Source organism: Zonotrichia leucophrys, chromosome 23 (genome assembly GCF_028769735.1).
Source record: "Zonotrichia leucophrys gambelii isolate GWCS_2022_RI chromosome 23, RI_Zleu_2.0, whole genome shotgun sequence".
NCBI classification, from domain to species: domain Eukaryota; kingdom Metazoa; phylum Chordata; class Aves; order Passeriformes; family Passerellidae; genus Zonotrichia; species Zonotrichia leucophrys.
The window spans coordinates 1,065,110-1,087,590 of record NC_088192.1 but is presented as its reverse complement, the minus strand read 5'-3'; the positions used below and the strand labels follow the sequence as shown (position 1 = coordinate 1,087,590).

The window sequence follows — 22,481 nt, the reverse complement described above, 5'->3', positions numbered from 1 at the left end:
GCAGTCTGTGAGTTTCTGTCCAAGGCTTTCTAAGAAGACATTTAAAATCTGCTTTTCTTTTCTATGTGCAGCTGTGAGCTTGATTCCAGGGGCATTTCCGTGGCCTATCCTTCATTGCAGCTTTTGGACCACTGATTTATTTGTTCTAATTCTTTGGGGTTTATTTCTTTTTTTCCCCTTAGATTCATCGTGAAGGAAAACAACCCAGCTGCTTCACTGACTTGTTTGTGCTTCCCTGAACTTGGCAAGGAAACAGGATGGATGGCAGGGAGCAGTACCAAACCTTGGTCCCAGCAGAGTCCAATATTTTTCTTTAAAGAGAACTTCCAGCATCTAGAAAGCTGAAAAACAAAGAAAACCCCCAGAATGGAAGGAGGAAACAGCCCCAGCCTGCAGCTGCAGCAGCTCCCGTTGGCCACGGCAGCAGTGTCTGTGCAGCCACACACAGACTCCTTCTCCTACAAGGTCAGCTTCCCTCCCCTCGGGTTTCCATCCCTGAGGCCCTGGTTCCTGAGTGAGGGATAATGGTGCTGCTTTGGGGTTGTTTCCTGCAGAAAGGGCTCTGTCTCTGTACCAGCCATGCCTGGGGTGCCGTATCTGAGTGACAGAGGAATTAATTCTGTGTGTGCAGAGCAGAGGAGCTGCAGGAGGGTGTGGAGGTGTTTGGGTGCAGAGATTCCCACAGGTGCTTTCAGCCGTGCAGCAGTGCCAGAGCAGAGGTTCTGCTGTGCTCTCTGTGTTCAGGTGTTTGAATTTCAGGGCTGAGCCCACAGCAGAGGCTGGGACATGGGGCTGTAATTCCTCCTTGTTCCCCAGCTGGGAGCAGATAAATTCCCTCTGAATCCTTGATTCTGCAGGTGCTCAGAGAATCTCAGCTAAAAGGGGTTTTATTTTCCTTTGATTCCACAGTCCTGGGCCCTTGTCACAGCCCAGAGAGCTCTGCTCTGTGTCACACAGTGACATCCTCTGCCACCTTCTCTCTCTGTCCTGGGAACCTCTCAGGTGCTTTTGAGTGAAGCTCTTTTTGTGAGTCAATCTTCTTTTTGTGCATTCTGATAAAGAGGTTTTTGTTCTGCTGCTACGAATTTGAAATCTGGAAGTTCTTCTATGGGTGAGAAAATCAAGATCGGTCCGTTTATTCCTGTTCACATCTGAATGTGAGCTGGGTTATCCCAAAGCAGTGCAAGTAAGGGCTGGGCTGCAGAACACTGCTGATGACATTGAATGAGGGTTAGGCACTTTTGGGAGCACACAAATGTTTGGTGGCCTCAGGTCTTCCCTTCAGTCCTCCTCTGCATCTCCTTTGTGACTCAGCCTGCTTTCCATCCTTTCTTCATTTCAAATCCCGGCTTCAGAGCGTGAGAATTGTTGCTGAGCTTTGAATGCCAGTGCAGAAGAGGTTGGGAGCTGTCAGCAGTCTCCTGTGACTTTGGGAATAACTGGTTTATTCAAAAAGCAGATTAAAATCTGTGATCATTTGGCTTCCTCATCACATGGCTGAAGCAGTGACTGAACCAGCAGCTGTCACAAGTGGAGAAGAGCAAAATAGTTGGGAAGCAGAGGTTCCTGATCCATTCTCTGGATTCCAGGACAATAAAATCCTCATAAATGAGTTTTTCAGAGGCAAGAATGAGTGATGGTGTGGGGCTTTTTTAGCCTTATCTTCCTCCTCTCTGAGAAACTGCAAACTAATTGAAATCTCTTGGAGAAAGTGGCTGTTGGGTCTTATCTTGCACCTGGGTTCACAGGTCTGGAGCACAGGCACAGCACTTACCTGAGGTGCCCCAGAGCAGCAGGAAGGGAGGGAGATAAACAGCTTTTATTGGCAGCTGGGTGCTGGACCCAGTGACCTTTGCAGGTCCCTTCCATGCCAGGCTATCCCACCATTCAGGAATGGTTTAAATCTGCTCTCCAGGGTGTGCAAACCCCTCTGGCTTCCTTGGCTGAATTTGATAATTGTCAATAATTGCGTGTTCCCTTGGTTTTGCAGGAGAACTTGATTGGGGCACTCCTGGCTATTTTTGGGCACCTTGTCAGCAGCATTGCCCTCAACCTGCAGGTGAGTGCCCTGGAGCAAACCCTGCCCCTGCACTGAAATAACCAACCCAGCGTGACAGAGCTGCTTTGTTTCTGTGTTCCTGCCCAGAAATACAGCCACATCAGGCTGGCAGGCTCCAAGGACCCCCGGGCCTACTTCAGAACCAAGACCTGGTGGAGTGGGTTCGTGCTGCTGCTGCTGGGGGAGCTGGGGGTGTTCTGCTCCTACGCCTTCGCTCCGCTCTCGCTGATTGTGCCCCTCAGTGCCGTGTCTGTAGTGGGTAAGGAGCAAGGAGCCTCAGTGTGTTCTCTGGGAGATTCCTCACTCCACAATTCACTGTTTCTCTCTCCTTTTCTTTTTTTTTCACAGCTAGTGCAATCATAGGAATTATATTTATTAAAGAAAAATGGAAGCCCAAGGAATTCTTGAGTAAGTTCCACAGTTCCTTTTCATTTCTCCTCTGTGTTTACAGTTCATCACACAGCATGGGCCCTCAGGAATTATAATTACAGGGCTGGCAAGGTCTCATTAGCACCTCTTGGATGAAATGTGTCATCTCCTCCACTGTTTATTACAAGTGGAGATCTTTTCCCTGGCTTGTGCCAAATCCCCTGAACCCCACAGCATTTAGAAGCAGGCTGAAGCTGCAGCACAGGCACAAGGGGGTGAATTCCATGCACATGGAGGTGTGTGCAGAGGTGGCAAAGGGCTGTGGGCAGTGCCAGGCAGGATCACAGACCTTGCAGCTGGATTTATTCAGCAGATGCCACCTGCTCCCAACTTTGTCTCAGCTCCCACTCCCTGGTGGCTGCAAGATTTTGGAGGTGGGGCAGGAAGGGCACCCAGAGGAACAGCCAGTGATGGTGCTGTGGCATTAATTCATTAATTACACGCATCCCACCCCCTCATTAACGCTGTGCTCTCCTGTCCCGTGCTGCCCCAGGGCGCTACGTGCTGTCCTTCGTGGGCTGTGGCCTGGCAGTTGTTGGCACTTACCTGCTGGTGACATTTGGACCCAACAGCCACGAGAAGATGACAGCAGAAAACATCACCAGGCATTTAGTGAGCTGGCCATTCCTGCTCTACATGGTGAGGGGCCGTGGAGGGTGGGGGCAGCTTCATTTCCAGCATTATTTTTCCTGGTTGTTCCCTGTGTTCACTCCCAAACCTGGGCCAGCTTTTCCAGGTGTCACACACATGCACAGCTCCTTTTGTTTCTCTGAATTCTGTAGGATTAAATGTCTTTGACAGAAAATTTACTGATGCCTGAATCTGGGCTTTTTCCACACTGACTTTCTCTGGGCCCACAAATCTCTTATTGAAAACCCCATGAAATTTGTGTTCTAAGGAAGACAATGCTGGCATTGCCCCAGGGATCACTTGTGGGAGCTCAGTGCAGAAAGCAGACTGAGATCTCCCCTGGGAATATTCAGTCAGGACTGATCAGCTGCTTCACCATAAATCCAGCACCAGAAGTGCCCTGTGTTTCCTGTTCTGCCAGCAGCTGCTGGAATCTGAGATGATGCTGAATTTGGTCTGTCATTGTGTGGGATCCCCATTTCCCTTTGATTTGCCCTATTTAATGTTTGATTGGCTCAGAATCTCATTTACAGCCAACCCCGTGTGCTCTGCATCTCTGATATTCTCATTTCTCTCTCTTGTAGCTTGTGGAGATCATTGTGTTCTGTCTGCTCCTGTATTTTTACAAGGAGAGAAATGCAAACTACATTGTCATTATTCTTCTGCTGGTGGCTTTGCTGGGTAAGTTGATATGCACTTGTAAGATCTTTTATCAGTAAATTGAGGCATGCAGGGGATTATATTGATTTAATTAATGCCATGAAATGCAATAATTTCCTCCAGAAATGTTCCTGAAGCTGATATTTAGAATCTTTGCAAAGAACCTTTGAACAATTAAGGTTTATTCCCCATCAGGCAAATAATCTGCCAAGCACAGAAAGTGCAGGTTATTTATGAATGTTCTTAATTTTAATCTGGGCACACAAAGGGAGGCATTCAGTGTGTGAGGAGGCTGAGCCAGAGGGTGAAAGGGAGGATTTGACCTACAAGGATTGTCTTAGCTCTGTTAAAGAAATGAGGAATCCTCTGCCACCCCAGCTTGTCCCTGTGAAAGAATCCCTGGTGATTCTGATATCCTGCAGTCATTTTGGATTTACACATTTCATACTTCTTTAAAATGGAAACTATAATCAATTCAACTTTAAAAAGGATGAGTAATGGCAAGTCTGCCATGCTGAACTCTATGTCACAGTCCTCAATTTTTGTTTATGCACCTTCAGTTCCTGCAGTGTCTTTTCTTTTACTCTTTTTTGGTTTTTTGTGTTGTTTGGGTTGGATTTCAGTGGTGTCTCACAGGGCCCATGAATTACAAAGCAACTGCCCTAATTCTGAATGGCCCAACTTTCAAGAGAGGAAAATTCTTCCTGATTCTTGTTTTGGACACCTCTTTGGCTTTATGAACCAAACCAAATGGAAAATTTTATCCTCCCATCCTGTAATTGCAGAACACTCTTTACACACTGACAGCACCAGTAAATGTGTAGCTATGATATTTTCTGAAAAATCCTTTCCTTAGGATTTTTCCTCCTGAGAAGCTGAGAAGCCTCAGGAACAAAATGTAAACAATGATTATCTGCTGCTGTGGAATGCAACAGTGAATCTGGGATTGGTCTCATGTTAATTGTTTCTAATGAATGGCCAATCACAGTCAGCTGGCTCGGACAGAGAGTCTGAGCCACAAACCTCTGTTATCATTCTTTGCTACTCTATTCTTAGCCAGCCTTCTGCTGAAATCCTTTCTTCTATTCTTTTAGTATAGTTTTAATATAATATATATCATAAAATAATAAATCAGCCTTCTGAAACATGGAGCCAGATCCTCATCTCTTCCCTCATCCTCAGACCCCTGTGAACACCATCACAGTAAATGCTCCCAGTTCTGTAGCTGGAGAAGGGTTCAGTGATTTATTGGAGGTTGCTGTGGTGGGTTTGTGGGGATGGAGTGGGCAGAGCTGGTCTGGCCTGGCAGGAGGAGGGGCAGGTTTTGGGGGGTGCTGGGGGTTTTTGGGGTGCTGGGGTTTTTGGGGTGCTGGGGTTTTTGGGGTGCTGGGGTTTTTGGGGTGCTGGGGGTTTTGGGGGGTGCTGGGTTTTTGGGATGCTGGGGTTTTTGGGGTGCTGGGGTTTTGGGGTGCTGTGGGTTTGGGGTGCTGCCCCAGGTGAGTGTGGTGCCCCCCAGGTTCCATGACGGTGGTGACAGTGAAGGCAGTGGCTGGGATGATCCTGGTGTCCATCCAGGGCACCCTGCAGTTGGACTCCCCCATCTTCTACATCATGTTGGTGTGCATGGCTGCCACTGCCATCTACCAGGCCACGTAAGGACTCCTCTCTCTCTGCACTCTGTGGGGTGTGGGGCAGGGGCTCTTTGTACCATGCCAAAAATACCATTAAAATCTAGGGGAATTCTCCATTCTTTCCTGTGATCTGTCCCAGGGGCCTGGGGGGGTCTTTGCTTTTCCACTGCCAGGTGGTTTTAATGCCACCATTCAAGTGTTTGCCAAACAATTTTAGAACTGAAATGGTGGCCAGTCAAATGAAGTATCTGCACTGGCTAAAATCAAAGTGCAGGATCAGTGTTGTTGAAAATGTGTCTATTTTTAGGGGTTTTTCCCCTTTGTACTTGCAATAACATAAAAATGTTTTAATGCCACCATTCAAGTGTTTGCTAAACAGTTTTAGGGCTGAAATGGTGGCCAATCAAATGCAGTATCTGGGCTGGCTAAAATCAAAGTGCAGGATCAGTGTTGTTGAAAATGTGTCTATTTTTAGGGGTTTTTCCCCTTTGTACTTGCAATAACATAAAAAGCTGCTAGCAGCAGGGATAAAAGGCTTCCCAAAATATGAGGGACACTGTCCGGGCTATCTCGGCTGTTTGAGGGGCCTGGGAGGCCCGGAGGTGGCCCGGAGGTGGCCCGGAGGTGGCCTTGGGGCAGCCCGCGTATCAAAGGACGAGAAGAGGCTTCAGTTCTTCTTTCTGGTTTTATGTTTATTAATTGTTTATCTAAAAGATGTTCTCTCAGCCAGCAGAGATCCGCTCAGCAGTCAGCCATGGGCACACTGTCCACCCTCTCCCAGGCAGCCACGTATCTTTATACCCTTTGCTACGTGTACAATATTTATCATTTTTCCCCAATACCATCTATTCTTATAACTCGGTGTACTCTTAGTAATAACCAATAGAAAGGTGCCACCGTGGCCAAAGAAGATGGAGGAGAGGAGGAAGAAGGAGGAGGACAGGACACACCCCAATTCCTCCATCTTACTCCTCTAAACCCCCCTGTACAGAAATCTTAAACCCTGTGTCTCACCCTCTAATTAGCTAATCTTTCCACCCTTCACCCCGGTGAGGCCCTCTTATCTTCATAAAGGTGTCGTCTCCCGTGTAGGGTCAAAGTCCTGCCACCAGACACTTCTGGCAACATTCCAGGAGTCCCGAGACCCCTAAGGGTCTCGGAGGCTCAGCATCTCAGGACTGAGATCTTGAGATCCGACAGGACACTCTGGCCCTGAGGTTGGGGCAGTAATTTCAGTGCAGCCACAAACCTCCCTCTTCTGTCCTTTTATTCTTTCCAAGGCTTGCTGCTGCTGCTGTTCAGTGAGAAAAAGAATGAATTTCCTTAAATTTATGCATCACTTTTGAAAGGTGTTTCCAAAAAAGGATCATCCCAATCAGCCCCTGTGCCTGTGATTGTGTTGCAGGTTTTTAGCTCAGGCCTCCCAGCTCTATGACTCAGCTCAGATCTCCAGCATTGGCTACATCCTCTCCACCACAGCAGCAATCTCAGCAGGTAACTGCACAGACCTTTCTGAAAAAGGGCAAAAGCTTTTGGGAAATAATCCTCCTGAAGAAGGTGAATACTCAGCAATATGATGACTCTTATTTTTTTGTCATCTCTCATCTGCACTGGCTTTGTTTGGTTTTTTTTTTCCTTTTTAAAAATGGGAATTATCCCAGTAGACTGTTAACATTTTCTGTTCAGTGCTGTCATTTTGTTTAAAGTGCAGGGGAATTTGTTTGAGACTGTTCCTCATTCAATATGTGTTTCTAGATGTGCAGGTGAAATGTTTCCTTGTTATTTATTTTTTACTTTATTTTCTTTACATTAAAAATGCAAAGAGCAGGAGGCAGAACGTGTGTCCTGCTGCCACCCAGGACACTTCTAGAATTTGGAGCTCTTTGTTGTTGTTTGGGGTCAAGAGTTTGCATCTTTTTATAGTTAAATCCAATTTGTTTCATCATTCCAAAATAGTCCCTCTTGTTTTTGCTGCACAGGTTCATTTATATCTCTGTTAGTGACACCAGCAGAACTATTTTGGTAGTGAAACTCGAAAAGATTTGTCAATAATTTGTGTTAAAATAGAAATCAGGACACCTATTTTCAGATGATTAAATAAACAAAGGTGCTGGCTATAAAAATAGGAATCCTGGCTGAAGGTGGAATTGGGAAGATGTAATTGAATTATTTCCTTTTTAAGGAGCAACTTTTTACCTGGACTTCATGGGTGAAGATGTTCTCCACATTTGTATGTTTGCACTGGGGTAAGTGCTCCAGGTTTCCTTGACAGGAAACTGTTGCTTCATGTGGCTCAAATTTTAAAAATGCAAATCTGTTTTAAAATGCCTCTTTGTCAGAGCAGAGAGTGGCCCTTAGAGCTCAGTGTTGTGTTTGGAAAAAATTGTGTAACCCTTGGTAATGCACAATTACACAACAATTAATCACTAAATCCTGGGGATCAGCTGGGGTGCTCAGCATATGGCTTGGTTTTCAAGCTGCCTGCTCATGAATTGTAAAATAACCCAAAGTCTCTCTCTGGGAACCTTCTTGCAGATTTTGCACCTTCCCTGAACTGTGCCTGACTTCTGGAGTTTTTAGAGCATGGAGAAGGCACAATGCAGATGTGATCAGTGAAACGTTTCCTGTGTAACTCAGTGTTTTGGTGTAATTAGCTCTCCATAATCAGGAGACATTCTCAAATGGCTTTTAGATAAGTACAGAAAAAAATCCCCAAAGCATTGGGAGATGATTGTTCTGAGCTGCACCTTGCTCTGTGACAATGCAGGTCCGTGGTTGTTGCTGTGTTTACAGGGAGCCTTGGAAAGGTCAGGCTGCTGAATCCTGGAATCCCATCAAAGCAAAACCAAATGTTGCTATGCTTCCTTGCCCCTGCAGTTAGCCAAGGTTAATTAATTAATTAACATGGAAACTTTTTGTGTTTGATAAAGGTGAAGCTGTGCTGGTTGCTGGGGGTGTTCCAGGGCTGCTCAGGGGGCTCAGCTGGGACAGTGCCCTGCAATTCTGCCTTGGCAGGGCCTGAACTGCAGCTCTGAGTTCTGTGGGGAGCCACAGGGAATAAATATTGTGTGCTCTGCCTTGCCAGGCATCTCAGTGACCCCTTCTCCTCCCTCAGGTGCCTCATAGCATTCCTGGGAGTGTTCCTGATCACCAGGAATAGGAAGAAGCCTGTCCCCTTCGAGCCCTACATCTCAATGGATGCCATGCCAGGTGACCAAGCCCAGGGTTTATCACCCTGTTAGGGAGCTGGGCTGCACAGGGAGGGCTCAGGCTTTGGCTCAGGGTTGGGTGGGTCACACAGTTGTTATCTGAATTTGAACTGGTCTGAACACGTGCTTGGGATGGGGCTGGGTCCAGCAGGAAGAACTGATGTTTGGGGATGGCTCAGCAGTGAGGTAGAGGAGCAGAAATCTCCTTTGGGAAGCAGAGCTAAGCTCTCTGGTGAGCTGTAAGAAAGATCTGCAGCACTTGCTGGATAACTGAGAGCCATCCCTCATTCACTGGGACCTTATTTCTCATCAGCTGCTGCAGTGCTGAGCACAAACCCTCTTTGATGTAGCAGCTGATGAGCCTCAGGGACTGCTCATTTCCTGGCTGAGCAGAGAGCAGCAAAAATGCACTTTTGTGCCTAATGTGTGCCTCTGCTCCTGCAGGCATGCAGAACATGCACGACAAAGGGATTGCAGTGCAGCCTGACCTCAAAGCCTCCTTCTCCTACGGCGCCCTGGAGAACAACGACAGCATGCCAGAGATCTACACCCCAGCCACGCTGCCCATCGTGCAGGAGCAGCACGGGCCCAGGGGCGGCCCTGCCCCTCCCTACAGGGTGCTGGAGCACAGCAAGAAGGAGTGAGTGACCTTCAAGGACTCAGCACTTGGACCTTTCCTTATTTACCTGTTCAAATAGAAGCGAGCGTAAAGCCGACCTTGAGAGGAGTTTTAAGCTCGTCTCGAGCTGAACTTTCCAGGCTGATTATTAAAATCAACAACTTTTGCTAGGTGGGAAGTTGAAAGCACTTGGCAGGAAGCAGCTCCCAGTTCTGCATGGCATTGCACTGGGAGTGTGCAGTGATGGAACTGATGGCAGAGGAGATGCTGTGCCAGTGACTGTGCAGTTTGCAGCCCTGCTGGGAGTGCTTTCATCTCCAGACAAGTTTGCAGGAGCTGCTCACAGAGAGGGGAGGACAGGATTTCATCTTTGCTTTACAGGGACTGTGACAGATTTCCAGGAAGGCTCCAAGTCCTGGTGTGACCATGGAGCTCCCCTGACACAGCAATAAATGGAATTGTTTGGAAGCACCACCACTGGAACTCGCTGTGTCTTTAGAGCAGCAGGACTGGTGAGAGTGAGCATTTATCCCCTCAAAACACCAATTCTGGGCACTTCTGTTCTGGTGTTGAACACAAGCACTGAGGATGGGGGTTGTTTTTAGAGCACCACTGGATTATATGGCTTACAACAAAGATTATTTGCCAGTTTTCTGATTTCATAGCAGGAGCTTCAAGTTGGATTAAATGGTGCAGAGGGAGCACTATAAAGGATGAGGACAAGGAGAAATGAGAATGATGTGACTGTATCTGTTGGGAATTGATGTAATTTTGGACAAAATCTGAATTCTTTATCATGTTTATTTATTTTCTTTCTGATTGAGACAGGATTTCCAATTTTAGTAGTCCCAACTCTTAAAGGTGTTGAAGTTCCTTAGTTAAAAGCTCAGTTTAGGTGATGTAAGCTGGGGTCCTCCCCCTTTTTCTTTCTTTTTAAAAAAAGGAAAACCAATACTTGTCTACTACTGTGGATGACCCAAGGAGAGAAGTTGCCCAGCACTCACTGAGGCCCGTGAGGATAATGGAGCTTTGTGTACTTTGATATTTATCTTCCCAGCTTCCAGGAGATGGCCAGGAGCTGATACTGAGGGAGAATGGACCCGGGGGGACAATGGGGAACTGTCACTTGAGGAGAAAGTACAACATTCACTGCTTATCCTGCACTTTGATAGCACTGGCTGCTCTAAAATTGGGGGTTTTTTTCTGAGAAACTGAATTTTAAGTCCACTCAGTGTGGTCTGGGCTGTCTGCACAGTGGAGTCTCCAGATCCCTGGAACTTTATTTGGAAGGAATAGTGCTCATGTTCTGTGTATATTTAAGTGATTCCCCCATACCAGGCAGTTTGGGATTATCTTAGATTTGGAATAGTGGCTTTCTGCATTTATTTATTTTTATTTTTATTTGTTAAATTGACTCATGGCCAGTTTCTGTTCCCACTGCCAGAAATTCCCAACAACTCCCCTGACCTGCACATGATTATTCCAGGTTCTTGTTGTTGTAAATGACAACAGAACTGTTCCTTTGCATTTGTTTGCTTTGCCAGACTGATTCAATCTGGGCATGCTTTGGATTGCTCTGGCATTTTTGTGCAGCTTAGAGAAATAACCTTCCCCTGCCAGGGGAGGTGCCCTGGGGCTGTACCCGGGTTCCTTCACCAGCTGGGCACAGTTCAGATCTTATCAGTGGCATCCCCTGCACTGCAACTTGGGAAACCTCAAGAAATGACAGCTTTGCTTTCACCCTCAATCCTTGATTTGTGATTAAGCAAGATAAGGATGTTAATGGGCTCCTGCTGCCAGAGCATTCATCTGCTGGGGTGCAGTGACACTGATTGAGTGCCTTTGGATGTGGCCATGGATTGTTGGTGAATTTATGGGCAGCTTTTGTTCATTAACAATGCACAATGAGGCTGCATGGGAAGGGCACAGGAATGCTGCCTTTCCTTATCTCTTCCCATTTCATCAACCTGTTGTGACCCGTTGGTTCTGCAGCCACAGAACACAGTGTCTGAAAACAAGCTGTGCCACCACACACTTGTTCCATGGCAATATTCTCTGTGCTTAATTGAGTGGTGGGAAATAATTCAGAAGGGCCTAAATGGCTGCTGACACCCAGATCAGTGATGGTCCCAGCTCTCAGCAGTGATTAAACCCAGCACAGACTTGGCAGCCCTGGATTTGGGGTTGGGTTTTCCTCCTCAGCACAGCCCTGAGAGATGGACACAGAGCCAGGGGACAGAGCTGTGGCTGTGCCTCCTGTTCAGGGCTGGTTTTGCTGTAAACTCCCCAATTCTCCTGAGCCCTTGTTCCCTTCACAGAGCCCTCAGCCCTTCTCTGAGTGAAACTGCTCCCAGCCACGAGCTGAGCTTTTGTGCTATTGTGTGGCTTTGGCCCTTTCTTTGCAAAGATTCTAAATCCAAAGCTTTACATAACCATGTTTTATTTACACAGGCTCTGTGTGCTCAAATAATTCTACTTAATAATGACAGTTCCCTTTACCTGCAGCCACAGGGAAATCTTCCTTTGTTTGCTTCTGGAAACTTCCCTGCCAAAGGCCTCCACTGGAGGTGGTGTCTGTTTCTCCAGCACATCAATCACAATATTTCTGATCACTGTGCCACAGCAGTGGAGCCTGGGCTGTTCCTTGGCCATGGGCCTCAGCTCCATCACTGATGTAGGGGTAGGACTGAGGGGCTGCACCTCACTCCTCTTTGCTGCTGCTGTTCAACACTGGAATCTCAAAATAAGGTTGATTTTGTTTGTTTGGGTTTTTTTTTTTTTATTTTATGCATATTCCTCTTTCTTGCTTTTTCTCCCAGTTTTCCAAAAACTGTTATTTTCTGCTCTTCAGCCTAAGAAAAGGCATGAGCAGGGCCCAGAGAAACCAAGTGTGTTGTTTAAACTTGACTGAAGGACTTCTGTGCTCTTTCAGGAGTGAATTAAACTCCTCACCTCCCTTCTAGTCCAGAGAAGCTGCAACAGGAAGGGTTTTGCACCCTCACACTGAGCTTTTCACAGAATATTTGTCAGTCTGAGGTGACAGTGGCCATGCCTGGGACTGCAGCAAATATTTACAGCAGAGCAGCACAGCAAGGTTTAAAGGAGAGGAGCCCTGTGCCACATTCCAGGGTGAAAAATTCTTTAGGTGTTGTCCAGCACACTCTGATCTGTGAATGTCAGCACTGCAGGGTTCATGCAGGACCCTGCACGTGGCACAGCACCCCCAGACTCCAAATGGAAGGGATTTCTCAGCACCTGGAGAAATCCTTGGGTTCCTTGGGTTCATCCCTGCCTTCCTTACCAGTGAGCTGACATCTCTGGCCAGAGCACTTCAAACATCCTCAGTGTGTTTTATGTGTAACTGCACTCTGTGGAGCACAGCTGAATGTATAAAATGATCTGCCTCCAACGTTCTCCTGTCACTTTAAAATGTGTAAATAAATCAAGCTTTACACTCTTGCACTGTAAAGGATAACTGCTTCATTTTTCACAGGCAGTGTTGCATGTCTGTTTAATTCTGTTTGTCTTTCAGGTGAGACAAATGAAACCAAACTTTGAATAAATGATTGTGGTAAAACCTATGGAATTCTGGCTTGCTCCATGCTCCTGGTAGAGCTGTCATTGACCAGAAATGTCTTGGGAGAAGCTGACAGGATTTAGGTACTAAAGTGAATATTGACAGAGTTCTCTGTCTGTTTTTAACAGGACACTTGTAAGTGAAATGCAGATTGTTACAGCATTACTAATGCTCCCAGTTTCACAGGAGTCTCCACAGGGTTGGGGTCAGCTGTAGGAATTGTGCAATTTACCTTTAAAACTTCCTTTTACAAGGCTTTGAAAAAAATATTTCACATTTAATGTTTTGAAGAGCTTGACATTGTGATCCAAAGAAAGAGGTGGGGACACAACCCAGACTCACTGTATGTTTGGTGGCCTGTTTAGTGATGTTTATTACTGAAATGGAGCTTCTCTGACACATCAGAGCCCCCTGGGAACAGCTGGAATGCAGCTGTGGCAGGTGTCATCCCTCAGGCACAGGGCAGTGTCTGGGGGACAGAAAAGTGGCAATTTGGCTTAATCGACTGCTTGCCAACCTAATTAACACTCACCAGATGGGTTTGCAGTCCACGGGGAGAAGCAGAGGATAACCCTCAGGACACTTTTAATTAAATGTATCTCTTGGGGTCCCAAACCACAAAGGGAGAAGAGACAACCCAAGGGCAGCCTCGGTGTTAGAGCTGCACTTCACTGAATCCTGGATTCCCTAAATCCCTAGAATTTCTGATAAAATTCCTTTGTTAACATCCACCATTCAAAGATTAGAGGGTTCTATTACAAGTGTTCTAAGTGCTGATACAAAGATGTGCCATTGATGGCAGGAGTGTTACAGGAGTGCTACAAACGAGGTGTTATTGCAGGAGACAAAGTATTTTAAATGCCACTGAAGTGGACACAAATGTTGCAGTTAGTGGTATTAAAGCAGAATCTATTGTTGCCCAGGGAGGAAAATGTGGTATTGAATCGATAAAGCAGGAGATTGCAGCAAGGGAGGGCTGAGGATGGAGGGTAACCTGTTACACCTGGATTTGCACTGCATCTGAATTGGAGAATGTTTTACCTGGACAGGGGAGACTGATCCTACCTTCCTGAAGTGACATCTGCTGGGCTGTTTTCTTCCAAAGGAAAGGGACAAATCCTGATAGAGAAGCCCAGCTCAGCATCTCTCTCTGTCTGTTTCTGAAATTTAAAGGAAAATATTTCAGCCACAGAAATTTCACTACTTCTATCACCAACCCACGCTGTCTTCTGCCTTTCCAAGCAAGGACAAAGCTGTTGCACTCGATATTAGTGTCAGTGAAACTCAATAGTTTTGTGTGGGTTTTTTGTGAAAAACCAAAGAAAGGATGTTGGTTTGTGCTTTCTTTCTAGAGGTAAATGTGCACAGGCACTGATGTATCAGCCAGCTCAGATGATGGCTGTCTGGGCCATCTCATGGCCGGATTAAGCTGTGATTTACTCTGAGGAGGACACAAACTGTCACTGTTCCCAGCTGGCAGCTGGCCGAGGCTGATGGCAGAGCCATCCCGATCGATGCCAGGGGAAGAATCAAAGAATCCCAGAATGGTTTGGGTTGAAAGAGACCTTAAATCTCATCCATCCCACCCCTGCCATGGCAGGGACACCTTCCACTGTGCCAGGCTGCTCCCAGCCCCAATGTCCAACCTGGCCTTGGGCACTCCAGGGATGCAGGGGCAGCCCCAGCTGCTCTGGGCAGCTCCTTCCTCCACAGCAGCCGCCGCCCCTCGTCCGGAAGCTGCTCCGAGGGCGATTTGCAGCATTTAAAATAAATTCTCATCGCTCTGAGCTCAGCCATTCCCACAGGGAGCCTGGACGGCCGCTCCTCGGGGCCTCTCCAGGGCTGGCTCAGAGCCACAGTGCCATACAAACACCGCCCGAAGTGTCCCCGGAGCATTTTTGGGGCTCCCCTGGAACCTCCCGGGGTAGGCGGCGGCGGGGCCGGGACCGCGCGGCCCCTCAGGAGAGCGGACCCGCCGCGACCCCTCACGGCGCCGGGCATGCGCAGAGCCCCGGCTCCCTCCCGCCTCACGGCTCCCTCCTCTCCCTCTCTCCATCCGGGTCACCGACCCCCCTCACACACCCTCAGCTCCCGGGGGCGGCGGGAGGGGGGAAGACGCGCGCGCAGGCGCGTTCCCGCCGCCGCCCCGCCCCGGGACCCGCGGGCGCCGCGCGCTCCCGGCGCCTCTCACGGACACCCGCGGGACCCGCGCGCTCCCGACGCCGCTCACGGACACCCGCGGGACCCGCGCGCTCCCGACGCCTCTCACGGACACCCGCGGGACCCGCGCGCTCCCGACGCCGCTCACGGACCCTGCGCGTCCCCGGCGCCCCTCAGGCAGAGCCGTCCGCAGGTGAGCTGAGCCGCGGCCCCGCCGGAGCCGCCCGCGGGCCGTACCGGGCCGGGCCGTGCCGTGGGTGCGGGCGGGGAAGTTGTTTTCATTCTCGCTCAGGGCGGAGATGGAGCGTTTGGGGGTTGAATTAAAGAATATTCGCAGCCGAGCTCCGGCCCCCGGGCCGGGCTTGTCCCGGCGCACTGAGCCAGGGCAGCTCCGTGGGGTCCCCAGGGTTTGGAATCGCGGCATGGTTCGGGTGGGAAGGATTAAATCGCACCCGGTGCCACCCCGGCCATGGCAGGGACACCTCACACCGTGCCAGGCTGCTCCAGCCCCAGTGCCCAGCCTGGCCTTGGGGATCCAGGGACAGCCACAGCTGCTCTGGGCATCCCCGCCCTCCCACGGAAGGATTTTCTCCCTGCCAGAGCAGATTTAACTGCTCCTGTGGAAATTGCCACCGTTCCCAGCCCTTACACTCCCTGAGCGGTGGGATGTGACCGTGAATGAGCTGCTGCTCCAGAGGGTGCCAAGGAAAACTCCCCGGTGCTGCCTGAGCCCGTGAAGAGCTACAGCTCCCCATAGCAGGAGCTGCTTTGCTTTCATTTCAGATGATTTTTAGCCTTCTATGAAGTTGGGGAGTTTGTTTGTAAGCATTGTTTGTTTATAAGCATTTGTCATTTATAAGCATTTCCCTGTCAGCTGGTATTTAAATGATAATCAGGTGTTAATGCTCAGAGAAAGGACTTAGTGAAAGGTCTGATCCCAGTGGCTTTAGTTCTTGGAATCCTTTAAATTGTGCTGTTCAATCTGAAATCTATCAGGGAACAAGTGATCCAATAGTTTGCTAATGAGTATTGCAATGAAACTGTTTATAACTCTATTGCTGTTAATAGTATGATAAGAATAAGCTGATTGTAATAAATAACTTAGATTTGCATATCTCCATTCACATCAAACAATTTATAAATAGGAACTCTCACCTTTCCAAGGAGGTAAGTGAAGAAATTCCCTTTTTCCTGAAGTGGTTTGGCTGTTGCACTGATAATCACATTCCTGTACCTGTCAAGTTTGGAGTGTCCTTCTGATTTTGATGCTTTCTAATAATTGCACAGTAAATAGTTCTACCCAGTCTGTTCAAATATCACTTCTCACAGGGCTGTCACTCACTGTACTTCTTAATTAATATTCATACCTGAGTCTCACCTGTCTCATCCTGATGTTGGAGACTTTTGCCTTGCTCAGTCATCAGGTGTTTTGAGTTGATTTGGGTGAAGTAATGAAAAATCAGTTATCTGAGAAAAGAAATAGAATTAACCATGAGATTTATGATGAAAAATAACACAACTATGATGAAATCTTAATTAAAATAAGACATACAAAATGACTGCAGTATCTCCTATAGCCCAGTGTGTTTCTACAGAAGCTCTGTGCTGAGCTGGGTTTGGTTTAATGCCACTGCTGCCCTGACTTTGTTCTGCACTGAGGCTCAGACCTGACCAAATCTCCACTTGCTCTGTGTGTTCCTCACTCCACGTTTCATTCACCATTCATCCAAGTATGGAGTTTACTTTCCAAACTCTCCCTTTTCTCTGCCAGTGTTGCTCTCTCCTTGCTGGAGGCCTCCCCGTCCTTTGGGCTGTCAGGAAAGCAGAGTTGGTGGGTTGGGTGCTTTGATCCCTCAGGAATGTGGGATCAGAGCAGGCCAAGGCTGGAATGTTGCTCCCAGCCCAGCAGAGCTTGGCTGGATGTGGGAGTCTGTCCTGCTGCTGTTTGGATGAGCCCAGATCTCTCAGAGCCAGATGGTGCCTTTTGTTTTCCCCATGCTGGCGCATTTTTGTTCCTCTTCTCTTCCCTCCTTGCATGAATCAGCAAGCACAAGAACTGAGGTTTCCACCAGCTGCCTGTTCTCCCAAATTTCCATCCCTCCTGCCATGCTGGGCAGCAGAACTGGCATCCCCAGGTGTGACTGTGTCATTAACCCACTTAATCCCCCCTCATTAGGTAAATATTCAAATGAGATCACTGCCAATGAAGCATCATATATTTACTACCTTCTTGTAGTGTTGTGTCACAAATGATCACTCCTTCCAAACCCAGATCTGGTGCAATTAACCTGTTTTTCTCTCAGCTAGGAGCAGTGTGATAACCTCAGGAGTTCTGCAGGGATGGGTGGCAGAAGGCCCACTCCAGAAAAATCTTTTCTATTGTACAAAAATAATTCTCTCCCTGATGTTTTTTATTTAGTCTTTTGCTTATTTGCATTTTTTGTCTTCCTTGCTGTGTCTACTCCTTAAGTACTCCTGCCTATGGGAAAGGTGCAGGAAAAGGACATGAGGAGATTTCAGATTTTGGAGAGCTTTGAAAGATGATTTAATTTTGTCCACGTGCTCTCATTGATAAAATAAAGTTATTTTTTCAGATACCAGAGGACTGCTGTGATTACCCAGGGAATGGTTTTAATTATTAAACAAGAAATTGTTGCTCACTGTAAAGTGTGTCATGGAGAAAAGCTTCTAGAACAGCGCTGTCATTTTGGATTCCTGTCAGAATAAAGGGAGGAGAAATTGCAGTTTCCTGACGGGGTGACTTTATCTTCCCTTGGATGGAGCAGCAGAGTCCTCCCTCCATGCTCAGCAGGGGAACGTGCTGCTGCTGATTGGTGGGGACAGAACCAATTCTGTGCAGATTCCTGTTCTTTGAGGAATGATTTGCCTTTGCAGCGGGCAGGGAGCTGTGCTCTCCTCACGTTTGGGTTTTGCTGGCAGGGCCCTGCTGGAAGCTGGCACCCGAGGAGCTGCAGGGCGGGAAGGATGCTCAGGGATTCCATGAGGTCCTGGAGCGACAGCCAGTCAGACCTGTACAGCAGCGACCAGGAGGAGGAGGAGCAGATGATTTTTGGTGAAAATGAAGAGGATTTGGAAGAGATGATGGATTTCAGTGACTTGCCTACCTCACTCTTTGCTTGCAGTGTTCACGAGGCTGTGTTTGAGGTACAGGAGGAGAAGGTAAGGGAGAAGGAGTGTGAGGTGTTCTCAGTGTTCATTGAACATTTTTGTCTGGATTTTCAGTGTATTAATGCCCATCATAACTGAGGGGAAAAAATCTGTAAATGAGGTCTCTTGTGGATCAGAGAGCTGGTAAATTAATTGAATTTCATAATTGAAAATTATTAATTGGATTTCAGAAGCATGAAATCGATTTTCATGACAGGGCAGTGCAGCTGCAGCACCGGGCAGCTCTCGCTAGGTGGCACCTGGTGCATTCCGAGTTTCTGGGCTCATTCACATCGGGTTGCTCTGGAGATTCGGGTGTAACCAGTGACACAAAGCTGTGCTGCCCTGAGTGTGGATTTACAAGCAGGGAGGGAGGTGGGGAATGTGCAGGCTGAGGTGATTCAGGAAATGGATGGACTTGGGAGAGGAGAGTAAAGGAAAATATCTTTTCATGGAGTGAGAATGCTCATTTTACACCTGGAGAATGTTTGTGTTTCTCTCCAGGAAAGGTTTGAAGCACTTTTCACAGTCTATGATGAGCAGGTGACGTTCCAGCTGTTCAAGAGCTTCAGGAGGGTGAGGATAAACTTCAGCAACCCCGAGGCAGCAGCCCGAGCTCGGATAGAGCTGCACGAGACCGAGTTCAGTGGGAAGAAGCTGAAGCTTTACTTTGCACAGGTACAGTGGGACACAGAGACCTTGCACCTCTGTCCTTGCTCCTTTATTCCTCCTTTGCCCATGAGCTTCATTTGGGGGAAATATCTGAAATCACCTCACAGTTACACTGAGCTGTGCCAACATTTTAGGGCACAGTTTTGGTTTTCGTCTTGAGCTGAGATTGGTTGGGACAGTGACCAAACCAGACACACAGAGGGGCTGAAACAAAATAAGTGGGTACCAAATTCTCTTTCTAAGAGATTTGCCCCTGTTGCATTGGCACAGGTCCCACAGCAGCCCCTGCACAGGTTCTGAGCTGCAGCACTTCCTGAGGTGTTGTACAAAGAGCTGAACCCGTTTTTTAAAGCTAGGCTGAATTAGTGGGGAAATAAACCAAATAACAAGAGAATTAATATTTGTGCTGCCTGCAGGTGCAGGTGTCCAGTGAAATTGGGGACAAGTCCTACCTCCTTCCTCCACAACCTGTGAAACAGTTCCTGATTTCCCCCCCTGCCTCTCCCCCAGTGGGGTGGAAGCAGAGTGAAGATGCAACTCCTCTGATCAACTATGACCTGCTCTGTGCTGTCTCCAAGCTGGGGCCAGGTAAGGACATTTACTTCTGTTTGGTACTTCCCTTCAAAAGTAGCTATTGAGGGAGTTTTTCAACTTGTCCTTTTCTGTGAGAAGAAACTGAGTCTCTTCTCTTTCTAAGGCTTCCTGGGAAATGTGGTGTTTGCTTTCTGTGAAAAGCAGGAAATGGGGAGGCTTGATGTGCTCAAATGCTTTTGTAGCTTTTAGTTTACAAATGTCACAGAATGATGTCACTTAGAGATGTGTTTGCTGCTCATGTTCTGATGTCTTCCTGGGATTTTTACATCCCTCCCTTCCTCTAAATGTCAGTGAAAAGATTGATTGTATTCAAAGTGTGCTGTAGCTGCTACACGGACTGTTTTAAGGCATTTGGTGATGAGTGGAGGCTGAGCACATTAAAGATGGGGTGGGAATGAATGATTACTTGGTTGTGTTGTGGAAGTTAAGGGGTTTTTATCTAAATGCTTTTCCTGGGGGTGTTTTTAACCTTGCTCTTGCTGGCTGCTCCCAGGGGAGAAGTACGAGCTGCACGCAGGGACAGACTCCACCCCCAGCGTGGTTGTGCACGTGTGTGAGAGTGAGACTGAGGAGGAGGAGGAGATGAAGAACCCCAAGCAGAAGATCCTGCAGACACGGCGCCCAGAGCCGCCCCCCACCATCCTGAGTGACTCCAAAGCCTTTGAGTGTGCCCTGGAGGTGGGGGGCACAATGCCCTGCTAGAGCTGAGCTGCTCCACCTGGCCAGTCCATGTGTTCTGTCTGTGCTGCTGCTATAGGTCACAACAGGTCTGACTTGTAGTTGTCTCTCATGTTCAAGATTTTGGATGCCAATGCTCTGAAAAGCACTTTAATTTTAGGGACTAGTCCCCCCCGAGTGTAGCAAATCCACCTGACTTGAAATAGTGACAATTAGGGAGTCTGGCTGTGTTTTGGTTTTTTAAGATGTCGCCCTTTGCTCTCTGTTGTACAGTGTGATGTTCCAAGTGCTGAAATAATCTCCTCCTGCCACGAGTGGGTTCCAGCAGGTTCCTTGTACAGCAGTTAAAAGCTGATCTGTCCAACAGCTTCCAGTTAATCTAGTGTTAAACACAAGTGAAATGCACTCTCTATGCTCAGATTCCTTGCCAGCTGAGGTGAGGGCTAACCTTTGCTTTTCTCAGAAATCCCAGCTGTGTGTGTGTAGTTTGACATGAGGCACAAATGCACTGAGGAGCTGAATTCAGGGGGGAGAACACCAGAGGAAGAAGCTCAGAGTGCACCACCAACACTGCTGCTCTGGTGCCTGTGGGGCTGCACTGAGCCCCCGTTGGGAGTTAATGCTGGAGTGAAACACGGATCCAGCTGGTGAGTGTGCTGTGTCTGATCCTCTCTGACAATCTGGGGCTGTTTGTTCCTCCCCAGTCCTTGGGACAGCCCCCACCTCTGAATAAACCCAGTGACTGTTAGGTCCTGGCAGGAGCTAAAACATCCAAGGGTTAATTGTTAACTTCTCCAGTCTGTTTTGTATTTTCAAAGACAATCAGTTGCCTGGCTTAGCCAGTTTTTATGCAGTTTCAGCCCTTGTTTGCTGTTTTTCATGAAGACTTTTTCTGTGTGGCCTCCTGTGTGTCTGACAGAGCATCTGCTGCTTCTGAGACCAGGATGCATCTTTTAGAATACAGATCTTTGATTTTGTGATCTTGTGTTAAGTGTTTTAGTAGGAGGAAAATATGCCTTGGTATAACAACACCTGCTCCTGTGCTTTTATGCTATTTTATAGCCAAACTTTTTTAGTCTAGACAGATTCTTCTTTTTTTCTATTTAAAAAGATAAAATGATTTGTGAACAAACCAGGCTGCTGATGTTCCTGTGTAGAAATCATTCAGAAATTCAGATTTTTCAGGTTCATTTCAGTGTGTTTCAGTTGTACCTGACGTGCTTCTTGAACTTCCAGAAGTGTTTTCACTTGGCTGACAGCAGGGGGAAAAGGAATGGGCAGGGATTCTCATGGCTGTGGAGCTTTTCAGCTCTGTGTTGTGCCTGCTCAGGATCCCTCCTGCCACCAGCTTCAAAGTGAGATCCTGCAGGTCCTTTCTCCAGAGACAGGAATAGGACAGAGGGAAAAGGTGGGAAATGGGTTTGTCCTTCTATCACAGGTGTGGCATTTATGTATCTCTTCAGGTATTGAAATCACTCCAAGCCCAAGCTTCACTGTCTCACTGTTCCATGGAATTAAAACAAAGGTAAAAAACCCAACAAAAACCTGTGTTATCCAGCAGGCTTATGGATTTTTGAAATTCCAGAAGTCGGGGTTGGATTCTCTGTGATGTTTCTATTTTTTAAATGATTTCATTTCTACCCCAGTGTAGAAGTTGCTGTAAGTAGGAGTAAATGGAAAACCTTCAGAAACAATTTTATAATGAGAATCAAGTGTGATGGTGTTGATGTATAAATGTGTAAAATGTGGAACAACATTCCAGCACTTTCCATTGTGTAAAGACACTTCAAATAAAACAATGCAGTGCCATTCACACTGGGGATCTGCAGTGTTCCATCAGGACAAGGTGGTGTCAGCTTGAATGTTCTCCTGGGCTGAGGGGATGGGGGTGCCAGGGACCTCCGAGAGGGATTTGGGAACCTTGGGTGGGAAGGAGGATTCAAACAGGCTCCAAATCTTTAATGAGGCCACTGATCAATATCAGAAGGGATTTTCTGCACTCCAGGGTGACAGGCTGCCTTGGCAAATGAGGCTGGAGTTTGCTTTATTCCTCCATGCCATGATTCAGTGCCCCCCACCAGAACTTTCTCCCAGTCACTGACCTGCTGGTGAGGGCTGTTTTTAGCAGCAAGCTTGCACACAGGCACCAACTCAGCCCTTTCTGAGCTTGCACTTTGTATAAATAAATACCCCAAATTCCTTTAAAACGTTCTCCTTGAGCAGCAGCTGAAACATGTGCTGTTTCTTTGTGTTCTGGAGTTATGGGAGTGCTTTGGTTCTATAACTGAGAACCTGTGACTGCAGCTCCTCATTCTGCCTTGTTCCCTGTGCATAAAATCCCAATTGCTTCATTTATTCCCTGAAAGGTTTAATTCCCATTTTTGTCTGGGTTTGG

At 47.5% G+C, this 22,481-nt stretch overlaps 2 protein-coding genes across 2 annotated transcripts; both read left to right on the top strand.

The window, feature by feature from the left end:
* Nucleotides 1-326: 326 nt before the first annotated feature.
* On the top strand, nucleotides 327-12,818 carry NIPAL3 (NIPA like domain containing 3). The gene is made up of 11 exons (XM_064731334.1): nucleotides 327-465; nucleotides 1,991-2,059; nucleotides 2,147-2,318; nucleotides 2,408-2,467; nucleotides 2,982-3,127; nucleotides 3,703-3,799; nucleotides 5,295-5,430; nucleotides 6,815-6,903; nucleotides 7,592-7,655; nucleotides 8,525-8,619; nucleotides 9,063-12,818. Exons 1-11 carry the CDS (start codon nucleotides 367-369, stop codon nucleotides 9,260-9,262), a joined length of 1,227 nt encoding a protein of 408 aa, XP_064587404.1. The 5' UTR covers nucleotides 327-366; the 3' UTR covers nucleotides 9,263-12,818.
* Nucleotides 12,819-14,916: 2,098 nt separating this feature from the next.
* RCAN3 (RCAN family member 3) lies at nucleotides 14,917-21,899 on the top strand. Its single transcript, XM_064731625.1, has 5 exons — nucleotides 14,917-15,167; nucleotides 17,915-18,154; nucleotides 18,647-18,820; nucleotides 19,231-19,402; nucleotides 19,902-21,899. Exons 2-5 carry the CDS (start codon nucleotides 17,960-17,962, stop codon nucleotides 20,108-20,110), a joined length of 750 nt encoding a protein of 249 aa, XP_064587695.1. The 5' UTR covers nucleotides 14,917-15,167; nucleotides 17,915-17,959; the 3' UTR covers nucleotides 20,111-21,899.
* The last annotated feature ends 582 nt before the right edge of the window (nucleotides 21,900-22,481 follow it).

Coding starts and splice junctions, on each gene's coding strand:
- NIPAL3 (XM_064731334.1), top strand. CDS start 367: ATGGAAGGAGGAAACAGCCCCAGCCTGCAGCTGCAGCAGCTCCCGTTG. Junction 466..1,990: donor CAGACTCCTTCTCCTACAAG/GTCAGCTTCCCT, acceptor TTGGTTTTGCAG/GAGAACTTGATTGGGGCACT. Junction 7,656..8,524: donor ATTTGTATGTTTGCACTGGG/GTAAGTGCTCCA, acceptor CTCCTCCCTCAG/GTGCCTCATAGCATTCCTGG.
- RCAN3 (XM_064731625.1), top strand. CDS start 17,960: ATGCTCAGGGATTCCATGAGGTCCTGGAGCGACAGCCAGTCAGACCTG. Junction 18,155..18,646: donor TTGAGGTACAGGAGGAGAAG/GTAAGGGAGAAG, acceptor GTTTCTCTCCAG/GAAAGGTTTGAAGCACTTTT. Junction 19,403..19,901: donor TGTCTCCAAGCTGGGGCCAG/GTAAGGACATTT, acceptor GGCTGCTCCCAG/GGGAGAAGTACGAGCTGCAC.